Genomic DNA, 12402 nt, shown 5'->3' on the forward strand with positions numbered 1-12402 from the left:
AGGGTCTATACGACTACGTGGACCGGCATAGGCAACTTTTATCATAAGCAAGTACAATATTCAAATGTGAAACTTCAAAAAAAAAAAAAAAAAAAAAAAAAAAAAAAAAAATCGGTGAATAATGTCGCTAAAATCAATAAAATATCGAATATCCGGAGGTGCCGTTTTGGGGACAATACAAAGGAGTGGTCCTGCACGGTACAATTTTCTGTCATAGGCTGCAGTATTTATTACGAACTTCAAAGACCAAATTTAAAATTATTCCGGTGAATAATGTCGCCAAAATCATCAAAATATCGGGAGGTACCATTATATGGCGGCTATACGAAAACGAGGACCTACATAGTCCATTTTCAACACCAAAAGTCCTGCAGACATAATACACATTTCGTTCGGAAGCTAGAGTGATTTTCACAGACGGACAAACTGACGGTCATCACTAAATCGACACAGAGTTTTATTCTGATCAAGAATATATGTTCTTTGTTGGGTCTAAAATGTATATTTCGAGATAATATAGCCTTCATACAATTTTAGAGGGTATAAATATTAAAGGCTAGCTATGCTTCATTAGCCTACACCATAGTTTAGAAATTTATTTTCCGCAATGGTTCATATAATTCCGGCAAATGCTTTGCTCTCTCTTTAATAAACAATCTTCAGCGAAAACAAAACGCAAAACACTGCATCAAGTGGCAATTATGGGCAAAAAAAAAAAACAATAGGCAACATGCCCATCCATCATAATATTCAGCTCTCAAGCTTGAGGTTCATTATCATTCGTTTCAAACCTGAATTTTCAGTTTCAGTCTTAACTTTCAATCGAGAACATGTCTTATGGTAATCAGCGGAGCAATACTGGCGGTTATCAGCGTATTTTGATAGTCTTCTGTGTATTGGTGGCATTGTTGTGTGAAGGGGTGTCAGCCGGGCAGGTTAACCAAGTAAAAAAGTGTGCCGAAATCAATGAATATGTAAGTAGTGAGAGATATGTAGTGGTGGATCCAGTTTTCTTTTTTTTTTTTTTTTGGTTTGTTTATTTTGTCTTTGTTCATTGGCTATTTTGCGAAGTATGGTAATTTTTTTATGTTTTTGACAATAATGCGAAAATGACTTTCTTTGTTTTCGTTTTTATTATTTTTTGCTTTTTTAATTTTTATTTTTGATACTCTGTGAATTAGTGCCAAAACCACTGGGATTGCTGTTCCAATAGCTGTCTGAGCTATTTGTATCGCTGTGTGCGCAGTTACAATGTCTATCCATATCCATTTTTGGGTGTAACCCGCATACCCACAGTTACTTTGGAAGATATCTTGGCTCAGAATTTTGGACCACAAAATGTAAAACCAGCTCCGGCGGTTGCGGCTGCTGTTCCGGTTGCACCAGCCCCGGTACCGGCTTATAAGGTGCCATCATTTGAATCTAGGTTCAATGGTGATGATAATGCCATTGCCAATAATGACGATAAAGAGGTGAAGGTGGATATTGTATTACAAGACCAAAAGCCAGTGTTATTGGAAACAACCACAGATGTCGCCACAACAGATGCCGCTACAACTGAGCCATGCAAAGAAATTGGTTCTAAGGTTGAAATTATTTAATTATGGTTTTACATATTTTATTATTATTTGTTAATCGATTTTTTTCTTCTAATTTTCTTAGTGCTATAACGATAATGAGTGTTGCACAAATCGTTGCCACGGTTTCCTCCACAAGTGTGTAACGTAAATGTTCGACGTCAGACAATTGCAGCATTGGAAAAGGTCATTTTGAAATCAAAGGTTACTTTCTGTTATCAGCAGTTTTTTTAATTATATTCATTTGATGTGAGACATATTTTAATAAAAAAATAACAAATATTTATTACATGAAGAAATTAAATGAAGAAGAATTTCAGCTCAGATATATTTATATTTAAAATATATTAAATCGAATATTATCGATTAAACCCTATCCAAAACACGTTAAATTCCAACTATTTATAAACTTAAAAAAATATGTATTATTTATTATTATTATCCCAATTAATGTTTTCAAAAGAATTGCTGTTTAATTACTTTTTCAAAACAAACAAAAAAAAAAAACCCTTAATTAGTTCAATCCCAGCTTTTATTGTTTGATGGTCACGCTTGGTAATCAGAAAAACAACTTTTTATTGGTTTTAATTTCAAGTGGCACATTATTGAAATTTATTGAATTAAAACACCAACAAGTAAAAAAGCTGTAAGTTCGGTCGTGCCGAACCTTAAATATCCCCCACCATTTGGAATGAATTTGGTAATTTTCTAAAATAAAAATATTTTTATACCCTACAACACTATGTTTTGGAGGTATTATAAAAATTATGTAACACCTCGAAATATTGATTTCCCACATAGGAAAGTATATGTGGATCTTCCTATCTCGCCGAGCTGAGTCGATCTAGCTATGTATGTCCGTCCGTCTGTCCATGTTAATTTGTAATCACTCTACAGGTCGCAATTATGGCCCGATCCTCACGAAATTGAAAATGGAGGTGGGGTTGAGGCCAGAATATAACCCTATTTCTTTTGATGATCGCTTAATATTTAGGGTTTAAAATGTACCAAAAACTGAAAAATTTCCTGTTTTTGCAGTTGCTCTACAGGCCACAATTATGGACCAATCGACGTTAGCATGGGGCTAGAGCTTAGGGCTGGGCTGAAGCCTTCTAATTTTGATGGTCATCGGACAATATTTAGTGGGTGAAATAGGCCACAATATTTGTGCTAAATAAAATTCAAACCGCGAATATTTTTAATCCCGGATATTTTTAATCACAAATAGACGAACAGGTCAATTCTGACCATTACATAGATGCCGATAGTAAATATATTGGATATATAAAGCGAAATATATACAGTGTATATATATACAAAGGAAGGGGATATTAGCTAGAATGCTTATATCTCAAGAGTGGCTGGATCGATTTTGACAAATTTTGTCAATTCAGAATGCCCTCTTGGCATAAACCTATAAAATCTAAAAAATGTGATTAAAATATGCCAATTATGGTGTTAATATAGATTTTGTAGTATTTTGTGACATATTTTTATTTTTTCATATTTTTTATCGCATGCGATTTTTACAATTTGATTTAAAATGTTGAAGTGTATATTTTGTAATATTTTTTCAACTTACAACACAGGTTGGGGCTATTATGTACAGATTGCAATTATCGTCCGATCCTCACAAAAATGTTCACAAGGGTAGGATTAAGCTCAGAAGGGCTAGATCTATCGTTTTCAAAGATGTCCGCAATATATTTAGAGGTTGAAATGGACCAACAACTAAAAATATTCCTGATTTTGCAGCCGTTATAAAGGTCACAAATAGAAACCAAAAGACACGAAATCTCGCATAAAGTTAGAGTTAGGACAGAGGATAGAATGGACCACTACTTTTGTGTGAAAAAATACCAACATTACTTACAGGCGATATCCGAAATACACAAAAGGCGAACTTCCGGCTTTTTTATGCCGATTTCGTGGACGAATATAGCCAAATATCGTAGACGAGAAAATCGTATAGATGATGATAAATTTGGAGATACAGAGGGGCCTCTTGCTTTTGGAGATGGTCGCAAAATATTTAGGGGTTCAAAAGAACCAAAAACAGAAAAATGTTCCTGATCACAAAAGAGAGAAGACAGTTAAGGACAGGAAAAAAGTCTAGCATTTTAGATGACCATTGGATTATATTTAGCTGTAAAATAGACCACAACAACTAACAGCATAATTTAAAAACGAAATCTTTCAAAATGGATTTGGACATAAGGGGGCTTCTATCATATTGTGGTGTTGTAGGGTATCACATAGTCGGCTCCGCACGACCATAGCCTTTGCTTACTTGTTATTTATATTATCCGTTAAAAATTCTGTTAAAATCTTAAAAATACCGAATGTAGCCATTATAGTAGGGTCTATGCGACGACGTGGACCAGCAAAGGCAACTTTTGTCATAAGCCATTACAATATTCAAATGCCAAGCTTGTGAAATCAGCGTCATTAACTATTCAAACTGCACCACCCAATATTTTGGGCTATAATACGCAATAAATGAATCAGCATAATCATTATTGTAACTCCCCAGTAAGAGTCCAGTATTTACTGAAAAAATGTATACGATAAACCGGGTGAGACGAAAAAACTGTAACCAACTTCAGACTGCTGTCATTTCTAAGCCACTCGTCCGACAGCTATTAAAATTATTCCATTGACAGCTCATTACAATGTTTAGAAGCGTACAAAAGCATTTTGGCGAGTATTTTCCAGAAAAAAAGTTATTCGTGATGGAATTCAAGCGTGATAGTGTGATTTGTTTATTGGCTGGAAAACCACAAGTGGCTATCGTTAGAGCACTTCAGCATTCAAATGTGAATAAATCGTTTGTGTCTCGTTCCATCGCTCGTTACCGTGATACTGAAAGCGTAGCCCGACGTCAAGGAAGTGAACGAAATAATACAGCTACATGCGCCGAATTGGTTCGAAAAGTAAATATGCGACTTGATTGAAGCACGCGTCGCAGTGGCCGATGAGCTTAACATATCACAATTTTCCAATCGGCAAATATTGAAAAATGTATTCAGGATAAAACCAAATTTCAAACAATGCAAAAACTTACACCGCAACAGAAAGAAAATAGACTCAAAAGAGCTAAAGAGTTGCTTCGCTTGGCCGAAAGTGGTGAACTGCCGAATTTGGTTTTCTCCGATCAGAAAACATTCGTTGTCCAGCAGTTTGTAAACAAATAAAATGATCGTGTTTACTTGCCAAAGGGGTCAGCTGAAAATGTGCACCTTCGGGTGGCCACCAGAACTCAAGCGCCGCCCATGGTGATGATGTGGGCCGCCATAACAACCGATGGTCGTTCTTCGCTCGTAGTAATCGACCGTGACATCAGAATAAATACGAATATTATTGCGAAAATATTCTGGAGGGTTTATTAAAGCCTTGGGCACGCAACATTTTGGCCTCAGACCTTGGACATTCCAACAGGACTCAGCACCATCACACTCAGCACGCACCACCCAAAAATGGTTACAAAATGAAGTTCCTCGCTTCATTTCCAGGTTACAATGATCACCAAAATCTCCAGATACCAATGCGTTGGATTATTGTGTCTGGAATATTTTGGAAAGCAAGGTTGGCACTAAAAAATAATAAAATGTCGATCACCTCAAGCAAGCGCTTCGCCGGGAATGGGCCAAAATACCGCAGAGCAACATTCGGGCAGAGTGTGACGGTTTCATTAGCCGTTTGAAGGCCATAATTCGTGCCAAAGGTGACCAATTCGAACAAATTTAAACTTACATTAACAAACCGACATTATTTGCTTTCATTCAAGAACAAGTAAAAACGCTATAAGTTCGGCCGGGCCGAACTTTTAATACCCTCCACCATTTGGTACAAATTTGGCAATTTCCAAAAAAAATAAAATCCGTTAAAAATTCTGTTAAAATATTAAAAATACCAAATGCCTATACGACGACGTGGACCTGCATAGGCAACTTTTGTCATGAGCTATTACAATATTTAAATGCGAAACTTGAAGAAAAATCTGTTAATAATGTAGCTAAAATCATCAAAATACCGAATATAGGGGGTACCGTTATATGGGGGCTATACGAAGACGTGAACCTGCACAGACAATTTTCTGGCATGGGCTGAAGTATCCATTACGAACTTCACATGCGAAATTTGAAACAATCCCGGTAAATAATGTCGCTAAAATCATTAAAATACCGAATATCGGGGGTACGGTATATGGGGGCTATACGAAGATGTAGACCTACATGGTCCATTTTCTGTTTTATGCTGCAGTATCTATTACGAACTTCAAATACCAAATTTGGAATGATTCCGTTAAATAATGTCGCTAAAATCATCAAAATACCGAATATCGGGGGTACCGTTATATGGGGGCTATACGAAGACGTGAACCTGCACAGACAATTTTCTGGCATGGGCTGAAGTATCCATTACGAACTTCACATGCGAAATTTGAAACAATCCCGGTAAATAATGTCGCTAAAATCATTAAAATACCGAATATCGGGGGTACGGTATATGGGGGCTATACGAAGATGTAGACCTACATGGTCCATTTTCTGTTTTATGCTGCAGTATCTATTACGAACTTCAAATACCAAATTTGGAATGATTCCGTTAAATAATGTCGCTAAAATCATCAAAATACCGAATATCGGGGGTACCGTTATATGGGGGCTATATGAAGACGTGGACCAACATGGCTCATTTTTTGACTTAGGATGTAGTATCCATTACGAACTTCAAATCCCAAATTAGAAACGATTCCGGTAAATAATGTTGCTAAAATCATCAAAATACCGAATATCGGGGGGTACCGATGTATGGGGGCTATACGAAGACGTGGACCGGCACAAATAATTTTCTGTCTTAGGCTGTAGTATCCATTAAGAACTTCAAATACCAAATTTGCAATAATTCCGGTATATAATGTCGCTAAAATCATCAAAATACCGAATATCGGGAGGTACCGTTATATGGGGGCTATATGATAACTTGGACCTACATAGCCCATTTACGAACTTAACCTGCCTATTGGCAAAATATACATGCCTGCCAAAAATTTGCCTTCTATCTCAATTTGTTCGAAAGATAGCGTGATTACAACAGACAGACAGACGGACAGTCAAACAGACAGACACACAGACGGACATGGCTAAATCGTCTTAGAATTTTACGCTGACCAAGAATATATATACTTTGTTGGGTCTGAAATGAGTATTTCGAGGAGTTACAAACGGAATGACAAAATTAATATACCCTCCATAGTATGGTGAAGGGTATAAAAATTGAAAAAAATATTATGTATAAATAACTGAATGAAATCAGTTTCCTATTTTCTTCAAACTTTGCATATGCTAATTTGACAGGATTAGATCTCTCATGAAGATCTGATTCGCAAATCACCTTTTCTGGCATCTATACTATATTCAAACTCACTCACATCTCAGATTTCAAAAACAAGTGGTCAAATGCTAATGGTATGTATCTGTCCGAGCTCTGACATATACAAGTAAGAAAGTTACAGTCTTTCAAATAAATTCAATATTTATAGATATTTGTATATAGAGTACTGTGATTATTTTCTGGAGATTATAACTAAAACCTATTTGGCTATATTTTAAAATTTCATGTGCTGAAGGTTGTGCATATTTTTACCCTAGAGAGTATAATTCGCTATAAAATTTATCCTGAAATCCTTTCAAAAATCAAACTAAATTTATTGGCCTGATACAAAAAACAACATTCATCATTCGCAGTTCGGAATGCTTTAATATTGTTGCTCTATTTTCAAACATATCAGTCTATAGAAAAATTTTCGCGCTTTACATCTGTTGCTGTTGTTAACCGCATTCGAACGAACGAATGATCGAACACACAGACGCACACACACTTACATTTGCCTTAGTGAATGTGCATGCCTCAGTGTGTTTGTGTGTGTGTGTGAAAATGCACACATCCTGTTCAACGTGTTTAGATGGTGCCACAGGAAATAGTCAGCACGGATGTTGTTTTCTCACCGTTGACAAGATGTTGTTGTTGTAGTTGTTGCTGTTGCTGTTGCATGTCGTCTCTGTTCGCAACACTGCTTTGCCATTTTATGGCAGAAGCAGAACTTTGACTGGCTGTAATTTAAGCTAATGTTGCCACTAACTACCTACCTTGGCAAAGTCAATGGGCGCACACGGCGTGCAGGGAGAGGGATACAAGGAAGCCAAAATATATATGTGTCGGGATGAATGTGTGCAAGGATGTGCATGGCCATAAAACCCCGAACTCTTCTTGGTATAAATATTACCACAGAGCTGGTGTGGTAACAAGAGTTATCGATGTGTTTGTTGGTCCAGGGAAGGGGTGGGGGAGAAAAGAGTGTTGCCGGGGCAAGGATCGACACACATATTGAGTGCTTTCCAATTTATGTGTTAATTTCATTATCAAGTCTTATGCGACGATGCATTTTTGTGACTATGGCAAAGTTTAAATTATTTGTGTGTTTGAGCAAGTGTGTGTCTCTGTTGGTATGTGAGCCAGAGAGAGAGAGAGAGAGTGTCTGTTGGCATGTTTATCAAAAACATAGCATAGAGAGTTCGCAAAGCAAATTTTATTAGTTGCAGCTTTAGATTATGTTTCAGTCTCTGTGGTACAAGACTATTTATTAATAACAAGGACAGCAACGACAACAACAAAAAAACAAAATCATGTCTTTATTAAATTATCGAACATATGCTGTTGCTGTTCGTTAGAGAGCTTCGAAGAGCCAACGAACATATCATGTCAAACAAAATACAATGCACCTTTGGTGCAGCATCAGCATCATCTGCATGCACCTCATCAATGGGTGGCTCTTCCTTGCCATGAACTGAATGCACTTTTCATGAACAGATGCATTTTAATTTTATGATTGAAATATGAAATCCATAATCAGTTTTTAATTCAATCAATTTCTCGATAAGTTTAATAAGCTCAAGAATATGGATTAACAATATGTTGATATTCTAGGAAAATTTAATTGAATTTTGAAAATATTTCATATCGAACTTTGGCGTTGACATAGATTGAGTGATCGCAGAACCGTGAACCCACGCAGGTTGATAAGTAATTAGTAAATACCAATTGGTTAAAATTTATTAAAGGCTTGGGTATTTCCTCAATGATGGTTATAAACTATATTGTAGGTAAATGTGTCAATATCGTATTTTAAAACAAGTAAAAAATCTAATACCCTCCACCACTTGGAACGAATTTGCAAATCCATTAAAAATTCTGTTTAAATCTTAAAAATACCGAATGTAGCCGTTATAGTGAGGTCCATACGACGAAGTGGACCGGCATCATTAAAATACCGAATATAGGGATGTACTAATATATGGGGCTATACCAAAACGTGGACCTGCACAGACAATTTTCTGTCTTAGGCTGTAGTCTTCATTACGAACTTCTAATACCAAATTTGAAGCAATTCCGATGAACTAAAATCATCAAAATACCAAATATCGGGAGGTACCGTTATACGGGGGCTATACGATGACGTGGATCTTCACAGACAATTTTCTGTCTTAGGCTGCAGTATCCATTACGATCTTCAAATGCCATATTTGAAACAATACCAAATTACATCAAAATACCGAATTTGGGGAGGTACCGTTATACGGGGTCTACCTGTCTGCATAGACAATTTTCTGTCTTAGGCTTCAGTACCCAATATCGAGGTGCCGTTATATGAGAGCTATACCAAAACGTGGAACTGCACAGACAATTTTCTGTCATAGGCTGTAGTACCCCCTACGAACTTCAAATACCAAACTTGAAACCATTCCGGTGAATAATGTCGCTAAAATCATCAAAGTACTGAATATCGGGAGGTACCGTTATATGGGGGCTATACGAAGACGTGGACCTGCTGTAGTATCCAATACGAACTTTAAGTACCAAATGAGCAAAATTTCCGGTGAATAATGTCGTTTAAATCGCCAAAATACCGAAAATACGGAGGCACCATTATATGGGGGCTATACGAACACATGGCCCATTTTCAATAGCAAAAGTCCTGCAGACATAATATACATTTGAGTAAAACTTCATCAACCTACTTCATTTCGTTCGGGGGTCTAAAATGTATATTTCGTGGTGTTCCAAGGGAATGACAAACTTAATATACCCTCCATACTATGGTGGAGGGTATAAGAAACGTATCCAATAATTATACCACTACAAGAACCGATGTTAATATGGGATCTATAGACCCATTCCTTCTGATGCCTCGATCGGTCCACTCTTTCTGGAACCTTACCCAAAAAAGTTCAACAATTCATAGCATAGCCCGACTAACTAACCTCTGAGGACCGTCCGCAGTTCCCGATCATAATCCGAACAGCAAAATCATCAATAACCCCAGTGTCATCGTCGTTTTCCCCGACTGCAATTTCCGATTTTAATCCCAACAGCGGCATCATCTACAACCCGAACAGCGAAATCATCTACAAGTCGAGCCTCGTCATCGTGATTCCCGACGACGGTTTACAAGAATTCCCGATTATCCTCGTATCCTCTGAAACCCGAACGTCATAATCCTCACCGACCATTCATCAAAGTTCCCGATTATCTTCAAACCGTCTACAACCCGAACATCTTCATCGTAATCCCTGGGCATCCGATATGCATTCATCATAGTTCATAATCAATCTTTAAATCGTCTACAACCAAGCCTCGAATTGGTAGCATCGAATCCCAACCAGACACCAATTCGAAAACATCCAACCCAAAACCCCACAAGTTCCCAATTGTCCCTAAATCGTATTAAGCCCGAAGACTATCCCCAATTTTATTTGTACACTAAATTCCATCACACATTTCAAATTTTATTGAAATTTGGGATACATAGCGTGTTTGGGGCATCAAAAACATAAAATTGGCCAAAAATAGATACAGCAACAAAGTCAAACGCCATAATTTTGACATTTTTATACCCTCAGCCATATGGTTACAGAGGGTATATGTCATTTGATACGGTCAAAACGTGCCTAGTCGAAATAACGGTTTTAGACCCTAAGTCTCTTTGGACCAAATCCGTTTCAGAACATTTGGAGTCGATCTAGCGACTGCCTGGCTGGCTGGTGCGCACAATAACTATCGAAGGGAGTATCCGATTTGATCCAAACTGGGTACACCGTAATATTTTTGTCAAACTTAGATCGAGTTCGGAGATGGGTAATATCGGTACACTCCTTCCGGTACCTCCCCCACAAAAGGTAGAAAATTTCAATATATATATTTTTTGCACAGAACGAGAAAGGATAAGCCGATTTTGCTCCAAATTTGCATATCCTAATATTTGAGTCAGTGCTAGGTCAGGTGTGAAAATGGACAATATCTGTCCACTCCATCAAGTACCTCCCCCACAAATGGTCAACATTTTGAATAATAACAACTCTTATAAAATGTGAAGTAAGAGTCCGATTGTCTTCAAATTGCACACATCCCAATAATTTTATTAGCGTAATATCTGGTGTGAAGGTGGAAATTTTCAAAAAAAATATATTTTCTGCACAGAAAGAGAAAGGATGATCCAATTTTGTTCGAACTTTGCGAATCCTAATATTTGCGTAAGTGCTAGGTCAGGTGCGAAAATGGACTATATCGGTCCACTCCATCAAGTACCTCCACCACAAAGGGTCAAAATTTTGAATAATTAAAACTCTTATAATATGTGATGTAAGGAACCAAACGTCTTAAAATTTCACACATCCCAATATTTCTATAAACCTAAGATCTAGTGTTAACACTCCTTCTGGTACCTCCCCCACAAAATGTCGACATTTTGAATACCCATGTGGCTCATAAAACGCCAAATTAACATCCGATTCCATTTAGACTTGGCACATCTGAATATTTCTATCAACACAAGATCTGTTATAAAGATGGTATAGATCGAACCATTTCTTCTGGTACCTCCCCATACATAGGGTTCAAAATTTTGAAAAAACGCTCAAATAAAGCGAAATAAGCATCCAACTCTCTGCAAATTTCAAACATACAAAAATTTTTGCCAACACAAGATTTGTATATATCTTCGAACCCCTTCTGGCATCTCACCCACATAGTGTCACAATTTTCAATAATTTTATCTGTCATAGCTTTCGAAACAATTTAGAAATTCTTTACTAATTGCTGTGCCCAAATATTTCTCTCAATAAGAAGCCTGATATGAATATGAAATTTATCGGAATTTTTGATTTCGCATAAAATACGAAATGGACAATATTGACCCACTCCTTCGGAACCTGCTGCATAGAGGGTCAAACGTTTGAATAATCGTAATACTAGCCAAAATATATTTAAATAATCTAACGTAGGCTAAAGATATATTTTTTTTTTCGGCAAAACCGACTGATACTATTTTACTTGTTTATATGTGTAATAATATTTATATCATATTTATTTAGGTCCGATACGAAATGGACAATATTGAAAACTTCATAGGTTCTATGCGATGACCTCACCGTTTTCATATGAAGACCTCATGGTCATCTTAATGATCCCTAGGACCACTTTAGGGAGATCTCCTGCTAATCTTGGGAATACCTGAAAACAACATGGTTGTCCCATGAAGACCTCATAGCGTTCATGAATTTTTTTCTGGCTTTCTCTGTACACAGAGTAATTATATTTGAGTAATTTAGACACTTTCTGTGTAAAATTCAAGGGCGTTTTAGCAAAGAACTGAAAAGTCTGTATTAAATTTAATACTTTGATATACCTTTAAACAGAAAACAACAGTAACTTAGCCCTACTAGGAATTCAAAAATAAAAAACCAATTGCAAATGCCAACCAGTG

At 36.8% G+C, this 12402-nt stretch overlaps 1 protein-coding gene across 1 annotated transcript; it reads left to right on the forward strand.

The window, feature by feature from the left end:
- The first annotated feature begins 783 nt into the window (after window positions 1-783).
- On the forward strand, window positions 784-1953 carry LOC101891394 (uncharacterized). The gene is made up of 3 exons (XM_005179402.4): window positions 784-974; window positions 1182-1586; window positions 1663-1953. The coding sequence occupies exons 1-3, from the start codon at window positions 831-833 to the stop codon at window positions 1726-1728; spliced, it is 615 nt and encodes a 204-aa protein (XP_005179459.2). The 5' UTR covers window positions 784-830; the 3' UTR covers window positions 1729-1953.
- The last annotated feature ends 10449 nt before the right edge of the window (window positions 1954-12402 follow it).

The sequence above is a fragment of the Musca domestica genome, unplaced genomic scaffold (genome assembly GCF_030504385.1).
Source record: "Musca domestica strain aabys unplaced genomic scaffold, Musca_domestica.polishedcontigs.V.1.1 1, whole genome shotgun sequence".
In the NCBI taxonomy this organism is placed as follows: Eukaryota; Metazoa; Arthropoda; class Insecta; order Diptera; family Muscidae; genus Musca; species Musca domestica.